Here is a 23,186-nt window from a genome sequence, read left to right on the forward strand (position 1 = left end):
GTCAATTGAAAATTTACACAAACACACACAGACACAAAAAGGATTAAGGACATTTTCGGAGCTAAATGTCATTTTGTAAAAACGATATACTATCTAAGCGGTAGTAATGTCATATGACATTTCGAAAATAGCTTCAGGTCGATCTAAAAAATGCTTCGAAAATTTAATTTAAATGAGTAACCTAACCGTGGCTAATCCCACAGGCCCATAAAATTGTGTAAAAGGGGGTTTCTAAAAAAGTAGTCCCTTTCAAATGGAAATTAAAAGCTAAATACACACAAAGAGAAAGAAACTCTCGCATATATCCAATCATTTTACGTCATTTTTCAACCTGTCGGTTTTTGGGAAATGGGGGATTTATATAAGAATCTGGATGTTATATCCCCCCCTGCTATTTTAAAATCCCCTTTAAGCCACAGGAAAACTATGTAATTCCCATGTCCATGTCCACCCTCCATAGAAAAGATTCTTTACCCCCTTGGTGTGATGGAAAAGATCGAATTTAATTCGGAAAACAAACAGAAAGGGTGTGAAGCGATGCAGATAGAGAAAAACATTAGAAATGAGGATTTCCATCGCATCCACCCACATCCTGAATAAGTCCCATTCCATCATACCTTTAAACCCAACAAGGACTTTACAGAAAACTCAACCGCCGAGGAAACTCGTTGGATGGGCAAAGGGTGATGTTATTTTCTAAAAAAAAAGGAACGAACTGCATGGGGCGAGAGGGATTTCAACCCCACTTCTAGTCCGCAACAAGCAAAAACGAAGGGCCAACTCTCGACTCGACTACTCTATGACGACGAGGACGACAACGATGATGATGCTGTTGATTCCTGTGGATTACTCGTGTCATGGCGCGCCTTGGTTTTTGGCTCTAAAGTGGGACTCCTTAGTCCTTATTATTTGCCAAACTATTACATGGGCATTTTCTTTTTCTTCGTCGTCTCTTTTTCGGTTTTTCTCTTGTTTTTCTTCTTTTTTTTTTATTTGGGTGTTTTTTAGTGTTCAGTTGTGAACAGGTTGACAATTTCGGAAATTGAAAAGAAAATTGTCCATGCGTTTAAAATGTTACAGCATCCAAAGAGAGGAGAAAGTTAGGAAACAAGAGTTGCACGTGGCTATGTCGTTGGTTTTTTGTTCATTTTTTTTTTATGGAGAGCACAAATGGTTCCGACTCGGTGGGGATTTAGTAAATGGGGATTTTCCGTTGTAATTTTGTAGCTGTTTGCATTTTTTTTTTTTTTTTGTTATTTGCTTTTTGTGTCGGCTTTTGATGAACCCGCAGGATGCAGGGTTTTGTAATGGATTAGGTAGAGCGAGTTAATAAAAAGAAAAGATTTTACTCTATGGATTTGTATGAAAGAGACGCAAGACAGGAGATAGAAAATAGAAGTTTTTATTTAAGTTTTGGGGATTCTAATCGTAAGTTTTGGGATTTTTTATTAAAATCTCGAACATGTTTGGTTATAAATTCTAAAGTAAGGTTTGGAGTTTGTGCAAATAAAATTTGCATTACTAACGAAGCAAAAGGGTTTGGTGTGCCACATGTTCTTTTATAACTTTTAAACTACTACTGATCATAATTTGACAATTGAGGTAGCTTCTTGCTTGTCCGTTTAATATTAAGTAGATATGTGATGTCGTATTAGTCCTGTTCCTTTGGAAGGTGGCAAAGTACTTCAAGTACTTAACTACCGACTCTCCAAGGAACACACTCGGACAATAGAGGATTAAGTTCTAATAGTAAATGTACTAGATTATCTTTTCGTGAGTAGACTTCCACCTTTAAAGGAACGAGGTTAACATCGCGTTCATGAGTAGATTATAAGTCGATCTATTACTACAATAAACACATGCTCTTCCTCTTCTGGTGGAGAAAATAGGAATATGTAGTTTTTGTACTAGATTTTAAAGTTGGTACTGTCAATTTTCAATGGAATCCTTAAGGGTAGGTGATGTACTAGATTTCTACTTCCTCCATAGGCTTTTAAGGGTTCGACTGGTGATTTATAATGGCACCATTAAGGAAATCAACAATGCAAAGTCCATCATCTTACCAAGCCCTGTATGAGTAGTTCATTGTACTAGATTATCATCTTCAAAAGAGCAAAGACTAAATATTCATAAGTTGCTAGCCCTCTTTACAGCACAGACTGCGTTTTTTTAGAAGTCTAATCATGTGTAGAAATCTAGTACTAATAACTAGATATCCTATCTACTCTAGCAGAAAACAATGTGAAAATTGTAGTACCTACTAGATCTACTTATCTTCTTTTCATGAATAGTCTGCCACAGAACGCAGATGTAAAAAAGTACAAGATTATTGAAAGTTAATCTAGTATAATTTAAAGTTCAAGTGAATTCAACTCCAAAGGGTTTCGCCCAGGTATACGACAGTGGGCTCATCAGTTAGATCTGTCATACCCTTAGATACTAAGACGCCTTATTTTGGTTGATGTTTAATGACACTTTATGTAAACATCGACCAAAATTAGGCGTATTAGTAAGGGTAAGACAGATCTAACTGATGAGCCCACTTTCGTACCTGTGCGAAACGCTTTGGAGTTGAGGTCACTTGAACTTTAAAATTGCATTATATTGAATCGCTCCACATAAAATAAAACTTATTTTTATTATTCTTTCTTTTGTGTAAAAGCCTAGTATACAGTTCTTTTTGATAAAAAAAATATGTGGTGCTTTTTGCTGGAAGAACTGTATACTTGGCTTAATCTAGTACAGTTTAATATTAAGTAGCAGAGTAGAAAACAATAATTTATTTCTACCAACTACACATTCTCGAATGTGTCGAGGGTAATTTTCAATTTAGACCGTGTCTGAATTGCGTTAACCCCGTGTAAAATTTTTGACACTATTGAGGTGAATAAATGGTTTGCTTTGTTTTTTTATTTTTTTTTTTTTTTTATTAAAAAGGAGTATCATGGCAGAAAAGAGGCAGAGAAAAATATTAAACAATAAGCCATACAGATGAAATTTTTTTATTCACCTCAATAGCGTCAAAAATTTTACACTGGGTTCACTATTTGACGCAATTCACACACGGCCTATTAAGCATCTATTCATGAGTAGTTCTTCCCACCTCCAAAAGTACGTGGGTTATTTTTGTTCCGTGGAGAAAAAAGTGGAGACTTCTTTAATTTGCATAATAAAATGAAATCATTCGTTTATGATATTTCCTTATGAATGATATTTTTGTAAGAATGATTTTACAGTGACACACTGCCATTGCATGAATATATTTATGAGCACAAGCTACGTTGGGGTATCCCCATAATTACTCATGAATCACATTTACGTCATGAATGCCTATTGGTGGAAAAATTGTAGGTCTGGGTTCTAATTCTATAAACATATTTTTGTTAGGGGTTTTGCATATTACAAGAAAAAAATCTGCTCCAAAAGTGAAGAATTTGTTGCGCCACAAATTAATTTATTGTTTTATAGTTTTTTTTTTAAGACCCTGAATTTTCAAATTAATTCCATTAATTTTTATTAAACAAATATAACTTGCCCCCTTTACTTGTAGAACCATCATTTTTTTTCAGGATATAATCATTAAAAAATACAACTGCCCTCGCATGTTTACAAAAAAAATCACCCTCTTGGTCGAATAAAAAACGATCAGTGTCAAAATAAAAAAAAAAAAAACGTAAAACCACTTTCCTCCAAATTCACCACCGTTCAAACCCATACCGCCTTTGTACAAGACGAATCTTTCTTAAAGCATAGTTATTTATGAATCTGTAAATTCCCTTGAATAAAACACCATCACACCCCCAACCCCATCGGAATTTCTAATGTAATTTTACAAAAGGCCAAACTCATTCCTATGCTTTTTTGGCGATGAGTATGGTGAAACCTGCTTCCCCCTTTTTCTTATAACATTCAAATTGCTAAAGGCGGCAAGTGCGTTTTGTCTTTTTTAAATGTTACAATCCTGTGTTATGGCGTCTTCCCTTTCTTTTGTTCGATTCTAAGGCAAATAAATACAGAAACCAAAATTGAAAGGGGGTTGCATGCAATGCAAACCACCCCCTCGAGATATTGCTGAGTTAACTCGAGCTCTGGAATGATTAACCTGATTCCCCAAGTGAATTGCCCAACAAAAAGAAAAAAAGTTAAAAATAAGGAACTTTTGTTATTAAATCGATTCTCAAAAAGCTGGCTGGGAGAAAGGATGGATGATTGTGCAACAACCCTGACACTTCCATTATTTCGCATCCCCTTATAAGTTTTTCAAATACAAAGCGTGTAGGGTGTACAAAAGTGTACATACTGGTTTTAGGTTGAAAAATACCAAAAAATAGTCGTAAAAAGCGAATCGAAATTTATTTCGTGGGTCTATACAGATACACGCGTTCAGCTTTCATGCATAGCTTTTGTAGCACGCGTCATACTGTCAAAAATGTATAGACAATACGTTGTACGTGTGGCTTGGGTTTTAGTTATTCCACCTTATGGATTTGTGTGTTAAAATGGGGCGGTTTTTTTTTTGAACAAAATATGTGTTTGCTTATAAAACCGCTATAGTGTCGACTTATTGAGAGTCACAGGAAAGCAACATGGTGGCATTTTCAATTGTCTTAATAGTTTTGGTGGTGTGTAGCGCCATCTGCTTATGCCGTTAAATCCAGCCAGTTGTTGTGTGCCCACAAATTCACCTTACCACAAAAGCGAATAAATGTCAGTTTCATGAATTTTTGTTTATGTGAAGTATTATAATTGTGGCACAACTGGATGGCAAGTAGTATTGTGGTGACAGTTTGAGGTGAATACAGTAGCTGCACATTGTGGTTATTTTGATTACATAAGAGGTCTAATGCTAAGCAGGTGCTGTTGAAAGCAAAAAATATGCGTGTATGAACAACTGAGTGTGTCAAAATTTGATAAAGAAAGATAGGCTCTCAAATAAGATTGACTTCAAGAAAATTCTGACAATAATTAGATTTTTGTGGAGACTTTTCTTTTTATGTCCTTAAGTTTACTGTTGCGCCAAACGTGTAGAGTAAAATGTATGTTCACTTGCGACCTAAATTCAAGTCTAAAACAATTTAGGTATATACCCCAAAGCTTCGCAGTACGGAAAAAAATCGACCCTTTATCAGCGCACTGGGATTAATAAAAAGTCTCCACTTTTGGGACTTTTTTGTTCAATTTGTCTGAGATATGTCTTGCTGCAAATAGTTATCATTTAAATTTATTTCTATCTCAATCTCAATAACTTAATTGAATATTTTTTTTATAAAAATTAACTAGATTCAAGAAATGGGATAGATACATATTACACTAAGCGGTGTCACTCACTGCTGTCAACTTTAACTGCAAATAGTTGGTTGCCACCCTTCACTTTCAAAGTTGAATATTTTAAACTTTGCCAGTATCTCATGAATATTTTGGCTGACGACGATACACTATAAAAATGCTTTAAACAGTAAACAGGTTAAGCTTTATGAAAATTTCTCAAAGTCTCCAAGTTGACGCTGAAATATTGCCAACCGCAAAATGCCTAAAAATATATTACCGATAATTCTTCCAAAACAAAAAAAAAAATAAAGAACGCTTAAAAAACACTATTTGATAAAAAAAAAAACGTTCGGGACAGTCAAATGTGGGAACTCTCCAAAAATGAATTTCGCTCGTCATAGCGCTACGTAGCGGAGGTGGTGGAGAAAAAAAGCAAAAAAATATTGGGTAGAGTTGCCTATTTGCGACTGTCTCCAGTTTCCGGCCACCTTTCGGAAAATTGTTATAACTAGTGATTTCGTAGGTTTTATTCCAAAATGTTGCTCTTATACTGTTCATTTATATGTAAGAACAGCATAAGATCGAAATTTTGCAATAAAGTCTGCGAAATCACAAGTTATAACGATTTTCCGAAAGGTGGCCGGAAACTGGAGACGGACGCAAATAGGCAACTCTACCCTTTTTTGTTTACAATAATTTTGCATCGCCATTTTTGTGTGCGATTTTTAATTTCGATTCGACAGGTAAACAACAACAAATAATTACTGAGGATAAACAAAAGTGTTAACTTGTTGTGGTTTACGGAGAAATTTTTTTCCAAACCTTGATCTTGATCCTTCAACCAAAAATAAATCCTTCAACTAAAAATAAATTAAAGTAATCGTTTGTTGTTGTTGTTTTACAGTAGCCTTGTTTTATTGGTACTCAGTATTTTACTAAGTAAACATTTTATGCCATAAACAACAACAAACGATTACTTTTATTTATTAGGTCCGTTTAATGAAAAAAATCTAGGACAGAACAGACCAGAGCAGCACAAATTTGTAAATACTGTCAGAACAGAAAAGTTCAACCTCGTATTTAACAATATTGACAGTTGTCTATTTCGTTTGCAAAATTTTAAATTCAAAAATCATTTCTTGAAATGATTTTTTACAAAATAAATGATTTACTAGCATTTTTAATAATCCCGTAATTTTTTTTTTGTTATTATTCAAAAATTCTTAAGAAATTCACTTTTTAAAAAATGTTATTTTCTCTTATTTTTATCAAAAACAAACAAACAAACAAATAGATGACAATTGACACTTTTCACTCACTTGCTCTACCCCAAAAGTAGGAGCAGAAAAACTTGAACTTTTCTGTTCTGAAAAAATTCATGAAACATAAAATGACAGATTTTAAAACAAGTTGGGGCGAGTATTTTTTCATGAAACACAAAAACTTGTACTTTTCGGATCTTTTCTGTTCTTTTCTGTGCGGATCAGATTCATTAAACAGACCTATTATTAATAATCCTTTTTTTGTTGAAGCGTCAAAAATGTAGGTATAAGTTTTGAAAACAAATTTCTCTGTAAACCAACAAATAAAAACTATTGTTTATCCTTAGCAATTATTTGTTGCTGTTTCCTGTGTAAAATTTTACTGAGCTAAGTACTGAGTTATCAATAACACACGGCCACGGAGTCACTACAAAAACACGGCTATAGTTTAACACAAAATGTGACAGTTCACTTGACATAATTTGAATTTCTTATGAATTTTTATTTTTAATTTGTTTTAAAATCATTAATCATTCTATTACATTTTCATTTATGTCAGTTCTTTAAAAAAAAAAATATGACAGCCCGATTAACAATTTTGCTTCTAAAAAGCTTTACATTATGTAACTGTTGCTTCTGTAAAGCTTTATACCACCAACATCGTTAGCTGGGAGCCACCCTATTTTGACATTTATATGCTGTCGATATTATTTGGGAACGCGTGAATATACGGTGCTGCCAATTATTAAAGTTGCGTTATACCTCTATTAAAAAACTACAAGCAACATAACCTACATTACATTGTTTTTCTTTTATGACTAATAATCTATTTTTTATAAGATAAGAATTTACAAAGCATTGAATTTTATTAAAAACCACATTAATGTCATTGAACCATAACTACTCTAGTTTAGTTTTCCTTAACAACAAAATAAGTTCAAATTAATTAGCTTTTTTTCTAAAAGTTAAATAATTTTTTATTAAGATCAAGATCATTGACCGTCCAAATAACTTCAAACCTCGTTTCGTATACCTAACATAAAAAAAAATTTATTTTAATTCGATTCAGAGGGGCGTATGAGTAACAAAAATTAAGTTTTTTGCTTTGTTCGACTTTGTCATAACGAAAATATGTTCACCAATACATCTTTAAATCTTATTATTCTCTTTTTCGCATATACTTTTTATTGTTCAAAGTGGTGTTTGTTGAGTCGAGTACTTATACAAAAAATAAACACTCAAAAATGTACTCAAAGAATAAATGAATAGGTCTTTTTTTGTGAGAAGACAAAAAAAACATGGCGACTGGAATATATACTTTGTCTTTTTCGTTGTGCTAGAAGGAAATAGAAATGCAATAGCAGCAGAAGCTTTTTTAAATGATGAGCAAATGGTTTTCTCATTTTACGATCGCAGACGCTCAGAAATGCACGATCTTTTTTTTTTTCAAATTAACGAATAAGAATTTCAAAACAAAATAAGAAAACAAAAAAAAAACCTGCACCGGCAAACTACACAGACACACACTGCCAATGCCAAACAAAAGCACATCGCACATGCATTTTTTGCTCACACAAATCACAAGTGTACGAAAGGTACCTTCCCTGCCTGGCATGTGTAAATTGCAACAAAAGAATGTAGGTTAAAAGAATTAAACGGAACAGAGAAACCAAAGTAAATGTTTTTGTTTACAGTTGCGCTCCTTTAAGATCGAATGTCATTGCTTCTTGAATTTTTACCTGCCATTTTTTTAATCTCAGGAAATTATGACAAAACATCTTTTTCTTTAGTAGGGTAGGTAGGAATGAGGTTTAGCAAAGTAAGTTGAATTTGGACATCCTTTTGTTTTTAGAATGCACTTATATTTTATAAGTCTGTTTAGGGGTTATTTACCTATGTAAATCTGTCTACTCTTGAAACCAAATCAAACGAAGGTTAATTTGTTCCTAAATTATTCAATAGGTACCTACATTAGAAGAGACCTAAACTTAATTTTAACTTGACAGTTTCTCAATTTAGGTACTAAATTTTAAATTCTAACTGTCAACGAAAACTTCAAAAGTGAATTTAAAATTGTGTCCCCTTTGAGAGAGTACTGACCGGATGTGCATTGTGCAATACCAAAAAAAGCACAATTCAACCACAAGCTGAGAGGGTTTCTATAAAAAAAATATTTCGATTGCAATATTTAAGGGTGTGACGTGTGAGCCAGATACTGTGAACAAGATAGGGTTAATATAACTCGTTTTAAACGGAACATCTCTTTGAAATAAGAACTCAATTCAATAAAATCGGTTGAGTAGGTTTATACGACTCCAAACGGAGAATTCAATATAAAATTGCATTAATATTATTCAGGGGTTGATGATTATAATCATGATGTTCATGACTTTTGAGCGAAAAATAATCCATCAACTCTACTATATATGTACACCCAATTCAATTGCATCCTTGTAATGTACCTAAGTAAATGATATTAATGCAGCTGAAAGAAAATAAGGGGGTAAAAAAAAGTTTTTTAAATGTAATGCCCTTTAAGTTGGTACATATGTGGGTATACCTACACATTAAAAAATGAGAAGTAAAAAATGTATTCACTCATCATTGTCACTGGCATCAATTTACAAGGGAGAAAGATGCAGATGGTAGGTATTTAGCTTAAAGGAAGAAAAAAAAGAGAAAAATGCATTGTTGTGATGATAGCCGGTATTGTCAATAAAAAATAAACCACAAAAAAAAAAAATTTCACTTCTTGATTTAAATTCGTTGATACATTACCAAAACAAATAAAAGCTAACTAAAATTTTTTTTTAATTAGAGGTAATCAAAGTATTTTCCACCGTTGCGTTGCTTAAAAGTTAGTTGAGAATTTTAAACGATCTCTGAAAAATAACAGATTCTACTAAATCAATTGCAAATAACAAGAACAACATTTAAATGACACGTATTTGTATTTTGTTTTGCTGAACTGTATTAAAAATAAATGGCGTTTTTTAATTGAACTTTAAATAAGCAATACAATAACAAAATATACATACCTATACCTAACATTTAAATGCTTCAACTTAAAAAAAAAAAATTGATGGGGCGCGCAAGTAGTTAGCTCTTAAACTTTTTGTATATCTTAATGTTATGAAAAACCACTTTTGTTTTGTAAACTAAGAATCTTGCAGAATTCTTAGGATGTGTCACTTTTGTTTAAAGTACCTTTCCATAATAATATTAAATCTTTTTAGTTTATGAAGTTCAATGTTTAAAGTTTTTCTCGAAGTATCTTACATTTTATTTGTCTCATTTACCTATTCTTATCATGTAGATTGACTTGAAAAAAGCGTTACATTTTGATAAAAAATAACGTAAAGAATGGAAGAAGCACCAAAAGAGCTGTCCAATACTAAAATTTATGTATCGAGGTATAACCTAACTTTACGATAATTATTATTTCATCTTATATAAATATACAAACTCTATGCTCGTCAGGTCTTCTACGAACAAAAATAAACTACTCCAAATATAAGAACGTAGGTAGGGTAAGCGGGGGTACATTTGACACCGGGGCACATTTGACTTTGCGGTTTTCGGTATGATCGTGCCCTTAATAAACAATAGTTTAGATGAAGAAAGAATCTTAGTTTGATTTAAAAAAAATTTGTGAAATTAACTTTTCTCGGAGTACCACGTGTTTTCGTGTTTTCTGTATTTCTGATCTAATTTTTGACTACCGGTATGTAAGCGATTTCTGAACCTAATAAAAAAGTTTTTTTAATGGTTAATCAATATTTTGATAGCACTATGGTTAATGTTAAGTAAATTAAAACCAGATTTGTAAAAAAATAGTATTAGTTATTGAAAAAAAAGAAAAACAGTTATGAGGCTCCTTCGGGGCACCTTTGACTTTTGCAATGTGGGCACAGTTTTACGTTGATTTTGGGGAATTATATATTTAATAAATGATTTAAAAATAAATCGACATCGATTAATTTTGATTAAGATTTAAATGGAGAGATTTTTTAAAATATTTTATGGTTTTTTCTTCTTCTTTTTAGAAAATAAATTTTTTGATTCATTTTTTTCGTTATATTGTTTAGTAGATGGTTTAAAACCAAACATTTATTTTTTTTTCTAATTAAACAATAGACGAGCAAGATCCGCCGATAGTTTTAAAAATATAATGCACACGATGTGGGGTTTAATCCATCATTGTCAAATGTACCCCTTTTAAAGTCAAATGTGCCCCGGTCCTGGGGCACTTTTGACAAAATGACTTTTTTTTAGAAAAGATTATTTTTTTAAATGTTGTAATGTTGCGAAACAATAAAATTACTGTTAGTATAATCTTGAATAGTCAATAAATGAAATACAAAACAAAACATTGGAAAACATTAACAGTTTTCGAAAATACAGACCTTTAAAAACTAAGTGTCAAATGTACCCCCTTCTCCCCTACTGTTCTTTTTCGAAGAAAACCAGACAAGCAGAGCTTTTGTATATTTATGTAAAATGGATACCTTTTAAACAAATAAAAACACTTAAATTGTTTGAAAATTGATGTCGTTGAAAAATATTTTTACTAAAAACATATGCCATTTAACTATGTTCCACGACCCCTTTAAAGCGTACAAAAGTCTCAAAAACAGTATTTTCAAAAAGTTAATTGTAGTCACTTGTAAAACCTTTTTCTTGCTATCTCCTTTCGCAAATGAGTTCACCGATTGGAAGTGCTTGATTAAGTAACCGTAATATCAAATCTGAAATTTTCAAAATACATACCTATTTTTGGATTTTTTTGAAAATGTTCAATTGTTTGAAAATAGGTCGATGATTTTTTAGTAAATTTTATATATGTACATTTAATGATAATTTGCATTGTCATGATTAAAGCGTGTTTTACAACCTGAATAAAAAAAATTTTGATAATAAAAAGAGTAGTTTCTAACTTTCAGTTCTGTCCAAAATACACCCTTTTATCTTGCAAATTTGTCCCGCAAATTTACCCCATGCATTTTATACAAAAAAAATAAATACCTAAGTTCTCCTATAAGCACTCGTCATCCACTCACATACAGTTAAAAAAATAAAAAAAAAAACAATATAGTAAATACTTAAAAAAAAGTGCGTATACGCCAGTGCATAACGTGAATTTCATATTTGGCCCGAATCGATATTAAATATTATTTGCACTTAATAACACTGGTCAACAAGGTATTTGCCACAAGAACCAAAATATACTTTTCTAGTAGTGTAGTCGTTTAGTATTTCAAAAACGGAGGCCAATCAAATTTTTCTGACTTCAGATTCGGATTTAGCACCCCAAAAACTGCTAGAAAAGTATATTTTGGTTCTTGTGGCAAAAAAAAGTTAAATTTTCTTGACCAGTGTAATTAAACAAACACTTCAACTTTTGTGTCGTCAGTGTTTGCAAATAAACATAAAAACAAAATCCTTTCAAATAAGAATCAAAAATTAAAAATTGTTTCAGCTTCTAAATGCGTTCCTTTGTGAGTATTTATCTAGGTACCTACTTAAAGCTGCTTTGAACTACTTTTTCAATATAGAAAAAGTAGTTCAAAGTAGTTTTAAGTACCTACTAAGCAGAAGATAAATGTTCCCAAACGAACGCAGCTTCTATAATTTTGAATATGTATTACTTTTGAATGCCTATTTTCTTATATAAAATGACCCTTCAAAAACGGACTTTTGTTTATTCACTCCTCTTTTTTAATTTTATTTAAAATAATTAAAGCTTATCTAGTTGAGATTATTTCCTAAAACACCCGACAAAATAAACTCATCAAAATCAAAACCTTATCTAACAACTTCAAAAGTTCAATGACAAAACCTTCAATGACTGAAGTAAACCAGTTTCATTAATTAAATAAAATACCCACCTATTCATAGAATCAAAATAAACTCCAGCTCTACCTTAAATGCCTAAGATACTTTTTTTTTGCAGGTACAAACTACACAAAAAAAACTCAACTACAAAAAAAAATCCCACTTTTACATGATCTTCCTTCTCTTTATTTATTTTTTAAAGTAAAAAATAGTAAACATCTGTCATGAAAAAAAATATAACTCAAAACTTACGCCAAAAATAATAAAAATCAACACAACCATGTGTACAATATCTACATATAATATCTGTGTATGTTGAATGACTCAATTTTACTCCACTTTACTGTTTTAATTTTTTTTTATTCACTTCCACTCCACCACCATCATCATCAGGGCATATTTTCAAAATTACCGGCGAAAAGCAAGAGCAAATTTCGCAAACAAAAAAGAAATACCAACAAAAATTCCTCAAAGTTTGATAACAATGAATAACCTAACTATCTCATTCTACCCTCTTTTGGTCATTTGAAATAAAAAAGCACCACCAGTTGACACAACTTGAATGAATGAAAAAGAATAATTCTGATGAAAAATGAGACAACCCTAAGAACTGAGTGAATTTTTTTGTTCTAGTCTAGCAAAAAAAACACACACAAAAACCATTCCACTCGATCGCACGAAGCGTCTGTCTCGTCTCCGACTTGTATGTCGAGTGGTTTTTCTCAATTTTAGCAGAGTGTTTTCTTTGTTGGCGTTGTGCGCACGCAGTTTTCTCACATTTCTCTTCTTTGACTATTTATTTCCTCTGTTTTGTTGTGTCTTTTTTGTATTTTACTTGTCGATTAAAAAGGGAAGCCACCCAAAAAAAGGGGGGTCAATATTACATTAAAATTACTTGAATTCATTTCCAAGTTAAACAACAAACAAACAAACAAAAACGAGTAATACACACTCACTAACACACTAATACAATGATGATAAACACTGTGCTCGAACATGTGCCTATCAAATTAGAGAATTTCAATGACGACGAAGAGAATTCCTCCTCCAACTCTAACGACAATTGTTCCAACTCCATTTGGAGACCATCATCATCCACAGAAACAGAATTACAACAAACTACAATCATTTCTCGAACATCATCAACAACTGCCACAACTCTCGATTTGGACGATGTTATCGAAAGTTGTGGCAATGTATTTATTTACAGTCGCCGCAAGCTATTCCTTATTTGTGGCTTCTGTGATAGTAAGTATGCAAATATGTTACAATTTGCTAAACATTTAAATGATTGTCATAAAATATTTTATACTCATTGTGAGGAAATAGTCGTCGAACAAAGCGGCGAAGGGGTGGCGGCGAATTCACCACCCGCCGACAATGATAGTGACTCAGATGCAACTATAGCATCTTCGACATCATCCACCAATTCAGGGGTAATAGTCAAGGGTGGTTTTCAAATTCGCTTTGTTGGGGAAGGTCCACCACCTGTCGAAAAAGACGAAGAATCATTACCTACCTCGTCGGACGTGTTGTTAAGACATGTTCCTATTAAAATCGAAGAGGAACAACCTCCTGAAGAAGATGACAAGTCTATGATGGACTTTGAAAATAATATTGAAAGTTGTGGCAATATCTTTGTCATGAATCGAAGGAAACTCTTTCTGATTTGTGGCTTTTGTGAAGGGAAATATGCAAATATGGAATTATTTGCATCACATTTACATGAAATGCATTCAATTTTTGAAGAAGACGATGAGGTTAATCGAAGTCTTGTTGGAATTGCCCCACAGCCATTACAAATCAAAGAAGAACCTGAGGAGGTTCTTGTGGCGGTTAAAAGACGACCAACTGCCAATGAAAATCTACTTCCAATGGTTGCTATTCCGACAGTTGGTAATGAGGACATAGTTCCTGTTCTAAATCCTGAGCCTGAAACTGTCCCAACAGCTAAAAAAAAGAGAGTACTCTTAGAATCTCGAAATGAGAGAATATCATCGAAAGATAGCGATGATTTGTCAGTTGAGAGTGACTTTTCTGAGGTGATTCCACCAAATGAAGAAGCTATCATTTTACGTGGAATCAAATCCTTTTCCTGCCAAACATGTTCCAAAACATTTAAAAAACTCTCACGAATGTTGGAACATGTTAGGATCCACACTGGCGAAAAACCACATCAATGTGATGAGTGTGGGAAGAGATTCCGTATTAAACTCCGACTAACTGAACATACTATGCGTCATAGGAATGTTAAAGCTTTCAAATGTGATTTATGTGGATTAGGGTGTGCCACAAGGCAGGATTTTGCTTTGCATCAACGGCATCATAATAAAGATAAGCGATATGCTTGTAAAGAATGTGGGAAAGGGTTTGTTCGGAATCAAGATCTTAAAACCCACATGAGGATTCACACTGATGAACGCCCGTTCAAATGTGACATCTGTAATAACGCATTCCGTGCCAAACAGAATCTCATTATTCATCGAAGGAAGCATGATGCTACTAAGGAATTCAAATGTGATTTCTGTGAGAAGAGATTTATAAGGAAAATTGATCGAAAAGTTCATCATAGAACACATACTGGAGAGAAGGCGTTTAAATGTGAGATTTGTAATCGGGGATATTCGGCGAAGATACATGTTCGTAATCATATTCAAAAGAGCCATATGGGTGTGGCTCAGTTAGAAGATCAGTCTGATCAGGGTGAAAAAATAGATTGTCAAACCAAAGAGAAGAGAACTAGAAAGTCAAAGGATAAGTCATTTAAGTGTAAACACTGCCCAAAAGTATATACTGGAAAGTCATTTTTGGAAAAGCATATGAAAAATGTTCATAGCGATAAAAATGAAGCAGAAACAACAAAGTCAGATGATGATATATTGATGGTAGAAGAGAGTATTGATGATGAAAGTCCAGAAATAATTATAGATGATCCTTAATTCTTTACTTTTTTTTTTGTCAAAAAAACTCAAAAAATTATACTCGCTTTTATAGATTTTAAGATTTAAAAATAACTAAAAAACATATTTCTCGCTTTTAGCCATTTTTAAGTTAAAGATTATGTTAATGTAATAAAAACTAAGAAGTAAAGTCCCATATAGTCCATCAAATATAATATATATGTAGTTCGGGACAAAGGAGGTGCAAAATTATAAACTAAAAAAAAAGACATTTTTATTTTTTAATATAGATTTAAAACTTTAAGATTATTGCTAAGAAAGAACAAATAAATGCAAATACAATGACTATTTTTTTATAACTCAGAAAAAAATTGAAGTTGTTTTTTTTTCAACGAAGGATGGTTATTGAATTTGAGTTGAAGTCTTTTGGGAAGGCATTTTCTGAGGATTCGTATTTTATACTCTTGAAGCGGATAAAAGCAGAAGACATCGAAATGCAGTTTTGTAGTGGCTGGTCTTGGAATATAACTTGATTTGAAATTGAAGGATAAATGTCTTAATAAAAGTCTACAAAAATACTATTTTTCAAAGCACTTTCAGTTCGATTATACTGCAATTAAATAGAGCCTCAGTTAGCTCATGGAAGAGGATTTTTTAAGTAAACTCATGTGCAAGGACCTTAGAAGCTCGATGCATAAAACACCTAAAGCATCTTTCCAGTTGAATCATCAGTTCAGTCCTGATCCTAATTCAAATCCGTGACGACCTGGATCAAATTAAAATAATGTTAATCGATTCATTTTTAAAAGTTGGAAAGAATTGAAACTAATACGTGAATAGAAGAATTGAAGATTTAAAATCCCAATATCGATCTTTCGACTTTTTCTGTTTAAAAGACGTATAATATGATGTGATCAATTTCATCGAAGATTTGGTTAGAAAGTATACTGCCGATTAACATAACTTTGAACCTGTAAATGGAACCTTTGAACCTGTCTTTTTGATCACAGTTGAAAACATTGCATTATTGCAGGAATCAAACTTTTATAACTCTGTTTTTCAAATTAAAAAGGTCGTTTTATATTCAAATCGATTATAATTTAAGTCGACGTTTTAGAAAACACTCATTATTCTAGTCCGATTGAGGCTGAATCGAAGGCCCTCGTCTTCTTGAGGGTCAATTTGGCAACAGAAAAGATACCTATTCAAGAAGATGCTCATTAAACGTTAAGAATTCCTGGGATACGTAGAAAGAATGAACATCGATGCTCCAATACATTAAATTTTTAACATAACGCATATTCAAAAGGCAATAGAATGCGGCTTTGACACACACAGGAATATCAATGAAAATAAAAAATTTGGTAAGCATTTTATTTTTAATTTAATTTAAATGCTGATAGCTTGTATTTGTTATACTGATATAACTTAAAGATTAAAGACAACTCGAGTAGTGGTTCCGTTCTGGCGTCTTTTTGGTGGAAAAACAAATTCAATTCAATTTCAATTTATTTTTCAGTATGGTTTACAAATAAGACTGAGTCTTTAAAGTACCTTTAAGTTGGACTTAAAATTTTAATAACTTTAGCTTAATTTTTACTTATAAAATAGATTAATAATAATATAAGATGCAATTTCAAAATCAAATAATTTAATATATTCTATTTACTGTTTGTGTTCTAAGATGGTTAATCAATGCTTTTTTTAATTCTAACATTTCTATTACTTGTTTTAGAGACAATGGTAAGGAGTTCCATAGTTTGGTGGCATAAACATAAAATAATCTCGATGAATTTAGATATGTACATTAGGGTGGGTCAAAATACAATTTTTTTGGATTTTCAAAAAGGCTCAGCGATTAAAAGGTGCTAAATGGTTCGGTTAGCTTATAAGTAAAATTTCATTTCATTATTTTAACTTTAAGTGCCTCCGGATCGTGGGTTAATTTTTGAAAAAGCTGATTTTTGCCTAAAAACCACACATGCTTTGCTTAATTGATTATTATCTCATTTCTTATAAAATCTAATTCAAGAGCATGTGCCAAAAAGCTTAAGCGTGTAGGTTGGGTCTGGACAAGAAAAAAATCGTATTGGAGGGGATTAATATTCGCCCCTGTTTAGTCAGGAGGGGCAATTTTCTAAAAAAAATGATTTAATTATGAAAATATTATTAAAAATCAACGGTTATACCTACAACAACATGTTATACCTTTTTGTTAAGCCCAAAATCTCTTTTTTATTTTGCTTTCAAATAAAGCTGTTTTTGTTTTTTTTTTTTTTAATTTTATGTGATTAAGTACTGTTTAAGTTTTCAAAATTCAATGCTCTTATTTGTTTGTAAGCAAAAACAGAAAACCGGATGCAAAAATGTTTTGTCGTTTTTGAGAAATTAAAAAAACCAAAACTACATTTTTCTAAGACTAGTTAATTAATTTATGAAACATTATATCTTTCTTTTATTATTTTTAAGGGGATACCACGCCTCCAAGGTAGAAAATCGTAAGTTTGAATATGTTTCCTTTGCATTAACTACAATTCTACCAAGTTTTAAGATTCTAGGGTATTCAGAAGTATACTTTTTAATAATTGGTATTAATTCTGCCAAAATGGGCGGTTACTACGCCCCCTGAATGTAAAATTTCAATTTTTCGATTTTTTTCCTTGTATGTACTTCAAGATCCATGACCATAACAAGTTTCTATGAAAACTAGAAGTTTGCCATAATTTTTATCATATGTTAGTTAGTGTGTTAGTGAGTAAATCAGTTACTCTTTTTGCGATTTTTTAAGGCCTTTTACTCAGAAACTACTAATCCTACGTAGCTGAAAGTTTTTGAGGAGCTTGATTTGGACTATGTTAACAAATAAAACGGGTGTGAAATGTTTGACATTATTGAAACAAAAGTTAGAATTGTTCGAAAAAGGCCTGAGTTTTTTCCTAAGGTTTTAGGACCAAAGTTCATAGAGAACTTGGCTGGGCAACCGGAGGCAGAAGATAAAGTCTGATTATAACCAAACTTTATATTATTGTTCTATTCACAGTTTGGCACCTTTTCATCACTGTGCCCGTAAAAAAATCAGCAAAAAAAATTTCTCCATACATTTGTGACCCAGCCTAATGTACATTAAGGGGTAATAATATTCAAGATTTCAGCAGACTGAGCAAAGTTCAACTTATCATATAAAAAAAAAAAATTCTAGATCATTTTGGTTTTTTTTTTGTGACTTGTTTGTTTTGTCTCAAATGCTAGGTTTCAATTGACTATTTTGTGTAAAAGAGAATGCAAGAACTTTTGTATGAGTTGCTTCCCATTGTTACATATAGTGGCCTATATCTATTATTGGAGAGTCCTTGCCGGGTTTAGTTTGTATTTTCTAATTATGTTTTTTTTCTGCTGAACCTGTATGTATCTCGTGCAGTTTTTAAGATTCCAGTCAGTCAAACAAAATGTTTGATCGTTAAATAAATACCTAGTCGATTAGAACAAACATCCAACAAAAAGGGTTCTATTTAAATAAAAGCCAGACGGTGAAATCGAATTCTTGGCTATATTAATTTCTCGCAAGAGGCAATACTTCAAAAACCAAGTCATGAGTTGCAATTATTTTTCAAAAAACTTAATTAAAAATCGGATGGGATTGAAAAACTGAAAATTTTGTCGTACTGTCATAGTAATTTGTATCAAAAAGTAATCTTGTCAATAACTTGAGGCATCTTCAAGCAATGGGATGCACAAAAGAAGCTTATACTCACGTTAAATTTTTTTTAATTTCAAAAAAGAGTGTTTCTATTTTAAAAGTCAATACTAAAGCTAAGTTAAGTAAGAAAGTTAAATCTTTAAATATTCCATGTTTCAAAAGTATTTATGTAATTTTTCGAGTTCAATGTTTGAAAATTGAAAACACAAAAACCGCATTGAAATCACTTTGAATTTTCATTTTATCATTGTTAATAATAAACACAATCCAACTCCCACTATCCCACAAACAAAGTCTCAGCGCATTTCTTTATATGTATATCATTAGGACACCGGTGCGTATACTTGATTTTTTTTAAATTTTTTTTCTTTGAATTTGTTCGACCTCATTAAGTGATGAAATTTCAAAACTGAGTAAAATAAATACTTAAATACAAAAAAAAAGAAGAACAAAAATGTTTAAATTGAATGGGTTGAATTAAAAAAAAAAACGAAAGTACATAAATTAATAGAATTTCAAAATTCATATGCAAACCACAAAATAAACCCTTATCAACAAAACTGTCATGCATATGTTATCAGCTCATCATGTAAAGTGAATCCAAGCATAAATTATTATATGTATTTTTTTTTACTTAAAGTTTATTATCATAATGTTTTACTTTGTTAAATGAATAACATATGTACATACAGTAAATAAATAATTTAATGGAAAATTTTGTTCCAAATATCAACAAAATATCACAAGAAGATTTCATTTATCCATGACATTTGTGATATCTACGCAAATTGACTTGCATACATATTACCAGGGTGTTTTTTTTTTACCTTATCATTTTCTTATATTTTTTGGGAGCCATTAAACATTTATTATAATTACTTTGACTCCATGACATCATGGTAACTTCCTTTTTCGAACTTGACAATATTAGAACAAGAATAAAGTAAATATTTTGGATTTAGAGCCCTTAAACTAAAAAAACTTAAGATTTCCATAGGAAATGTGTTAAAAATCGCAAATTTATTTAACAAGTTAAAAAATGAACAATTTAGTATTCAATTTATTTCGAAAAAAGAAAATAGATTATAATATAACGTATTTATTAAACAAATTAGATTCTAGTAGTTTATTAAAAAAATTAATATCTATGCCAAATGCATGTGAGAAGAAAAAGAACCAAATTTGAGTGTATAACAATTTACGTCAATTAGTACACCTATTTTTTTTTTTTTTTTTTGACAAATAATAAATACTTAATACAAATTTAAAACATCAAAACAAAATATTCTCCAGCAAATAATAACTCGTGAGATACACATCACGTTGTAAGTAGAAAAAAAAAAACAAACATGATTGAAAGTAAATCACGAAGTCTTAATTAATTTAAACTTAAGATGAGTGGAATGACTTTTCATTAAGTTTTTTTTTTTTTTTTATTTATGCGACGAACATCGAGTTCAGATTTTATCTATATATAATATCATGAATAACAAATCATTGAAATTGCCTTTTTTGTGAGGAACTCAAAATAAAGTAATTATAGAGAAAGGTTATTTGTTCACGTTTACATTTTTATAACATCGTGTCGTCCGTCGCGAGTCGTTTTAGTATGGTCACGGTGTATTTGGAAAGTCATTTAAGTAAAATGACGTGAAAAAGAATGACGTGAAAAACAAGTTGCCCTTGAAGGATTTTAACTAGGTACTAATAGATAACATGAATATTTTTATAATTGGAACTGATGACCTCGAAAAAAAATAGTCCCCAGCTTTCAATTTTTAGTTTAATTAACTCCTTCCTTCAAAATTGAAAATCTAAAGTGAAAGAAAACTTAAAAACAGACGTAATCCGTCCTTATGACTTTTCCACCAAAATTTTGTTTTCGCACGTTTTCTTAGCCGGCATTCATTCCCATTATTCTACCATTGAGTCCAAAAAGGCTTTTTGAGTTATTTTTTTACCAAACCACTGCCAATAATAGAAATAAACAAAATTGGGCATCCATGGTGTATACGTAATTTTTTTTTAATTTATTATAATTGCGTCTAATCAAAACTACAAATACGGCAACACTCCTGCAATCCTGTTAATTGCTGTAAACACCTAAAAGTATGCCAAGAAACTCTCTTAACGATCATTTCAACTTTGGTTTCAACCTATTTTCATGCGAAAAAATGCGATACTTCACTTTAAAACTCATCAGCATTAGGTATATGATAATGTTCATGCACAGAAATACATCCAATTTCTCATTTAGTTTTCCTCATGCACCATAATTAACTAACAAATCGCACCAAACACCTTTTTAAATAGGTAATGAACGCCTACACATTTTATTTTTCAACATCCCACCTCCTATAATAGTGAGTGTGTTTGTGGTGTGTATTTGTAAAATAAACGGATACTTCACGCTGTTTTAATGCCAAACCTAATGTAATTTACACGGCCAACCGAAGTTGGATACCCGATGATGGGGTTAAACACAACATGGGGTGTCAATTGAATTAGCCAACCCTTCTTTATATCGTTTGGTTTCGTGCCACGTAGCGTCGCTTCGGTCGGCCCCACCTCATAGTGTAAATTCACCTCTTTTACCTCTGCAATATGGCTAATCAGCAAATTGCGTGGATGGTAGATGTCAGAGATTTTAACAAATGACCAGCGTGAATGGAAATGTTTAACAACAGGCATACCAACTACTACTTGGTGTACCTATAGCTTGTCCTACTACAATTTTCAGTGATTTGTAGTACATTTTTGACAGTTTCTTGTTTCTAATGACATAATAATACGTTAAGTTAATGAATAACAACGCCATCTACAAATTTTTTTTAAATTAGTTCAATATGTGTATTTTTTACTTGCGATATAGGTACTATAGGGCAAGTTTAGGATTCGTAAAAAAAATCGAACTCGAGATAACAATTTTACATGACATTACGATGATGGAGAATGCCAAAAAAGTGGGTCCGGCAATTCTGTCTGTCTGTCTCTATCTGGAGCTGCAGCCTAAACGAGTGAAGTGATTTTCTTCAAACTTGGTAGTTAGCAGTTTTTGGTGATTCCCTAGAGGGGAAATTGAAATTTTTTTTGTATGACCAAAACTAACGGTACCTGCCATATAACGGAAATAGAAAAGTTAATTTTTTTCAAAAACGGCTCTAACGATTTTGATTAAAATTTTTGTGTGTAGTACTACACATAAGAGCCAACTTTTTAAATAAAAAAAATATTTTTTGTACCGTTATTAACGGTACCTGTCATAGAACGGTTTTTTTCGTTTCTGAATATCTCGTACAACATTAACCCGATTTAAATGAAAATTTTTATACAAAAGTGTGTAAGTAAAGATAATATTAAAATTTTAGAAAATTTTCAAAAAATGCATTTTTGGTTTTTTAAAAAATATTTCAAAATTTTTTTTTGAAAAATCAATTTTTTGAAAACGGATCAATGAAAAATTTTGAAATTTAGTTTTAATGTGTAAATTAATTATTTCTTCAAAATGGCATCCCAACTTTTTTTTTGAAAAATGTTAAAAAATTTTTATATATAAAAAACTATTTTTTTAAAAAACGGCTCCTACAATTTTCGAAAAATTTTTTCTAAAAATACCTTTTTATATGAGAAATAAAATGGCATATTTGTTTTTTTTTTTAAGATAATTTAAAACGGAGTTTAATTAATTATAAAAACAGATTTAATTTTTTTATACTACTTATGAAATTTCTTCAAAATATCAAATTTTAAATTTTTTGAATAAAAAGCTTTAACATTATAGTTACATTAAGCATAAGAGCAAGTACGTGCGACCCCAGTCGTGCAATTTATTTCTCTACACAACCACTATTATAATAACCTATTAATCAAAAATTTAACAACCGGAAAAAGTCTCCACTTAGCTTAATATTGTAGAAAGACGGACACGCCATCTTTCTTTTTTATGGCTGTCAGTTCATTAAACTTTCTATGTCTCTCGTTTTTCTCTGTCAGTATCTCCGTGTTCAGTCGTGGGGGCTCTGGTGGGTGGATGGAGAAGTTTTTTTTTTAAATAATTTTCTAAACACGAACTTTACAGTCATAAAAAGAATGTTTCCATTTGCAAAACAAGAACTCATTCATGGTATAATAAAGTGGTTTTATAGCTAATTTTATATCTCAATTATTATTTTAATTTTGCTAAAAACCACTAACTGTATGCAACCAAACAATAGGAAGACTTGC

At 31.4% G+C, this 23,186-nt stretch overlaps 2 protein-coding genes across 3 annotated transcripts in view; one reads left to right on the plus strand and one right to left on the minus strand.

Annotated features, from left to right (window-relative positions):
- The window catches only part of LOC129917843 (protein commissureless 2 homolog), a 66,702-nt gene that overhangs the window by 4,425 nt on the left and 39,091 nt on the right, over positions 1-23,186 (minus strand). The gene's annotated exons all lie outside the window — the stretch shown is intronic.
- LOC129917842 (zinc finger protein 184-like) lies at positions 12,829-15,647 on the plus strand. The gene has a single exon (XM_055998024.1). The coding sequence runs from the start codon at positions 13,337-13,339 to the stop codon at positions 15,302-15,304; it is 1,968 nt and encodes a 655-aa protein (XP_055853999.1). The 5' UTR covers positions 12,829-13,336; the 3' UTR covers positions 15,305-15,647.

Source organism: Episyrphus balteatus, chromosome 4 (genome assembly GCF_945859705.1).
Source record: "Episyrphus balteatus chromosome 4, idEpiBalt1.1, whole genome shotgun sequence".
Lineage (NCBI taxonomy): Eukaryota > Metazoa > Arthropoda > Insecta > Diptera > Syrphidae > Episyrphus > Episyrphus balteatus.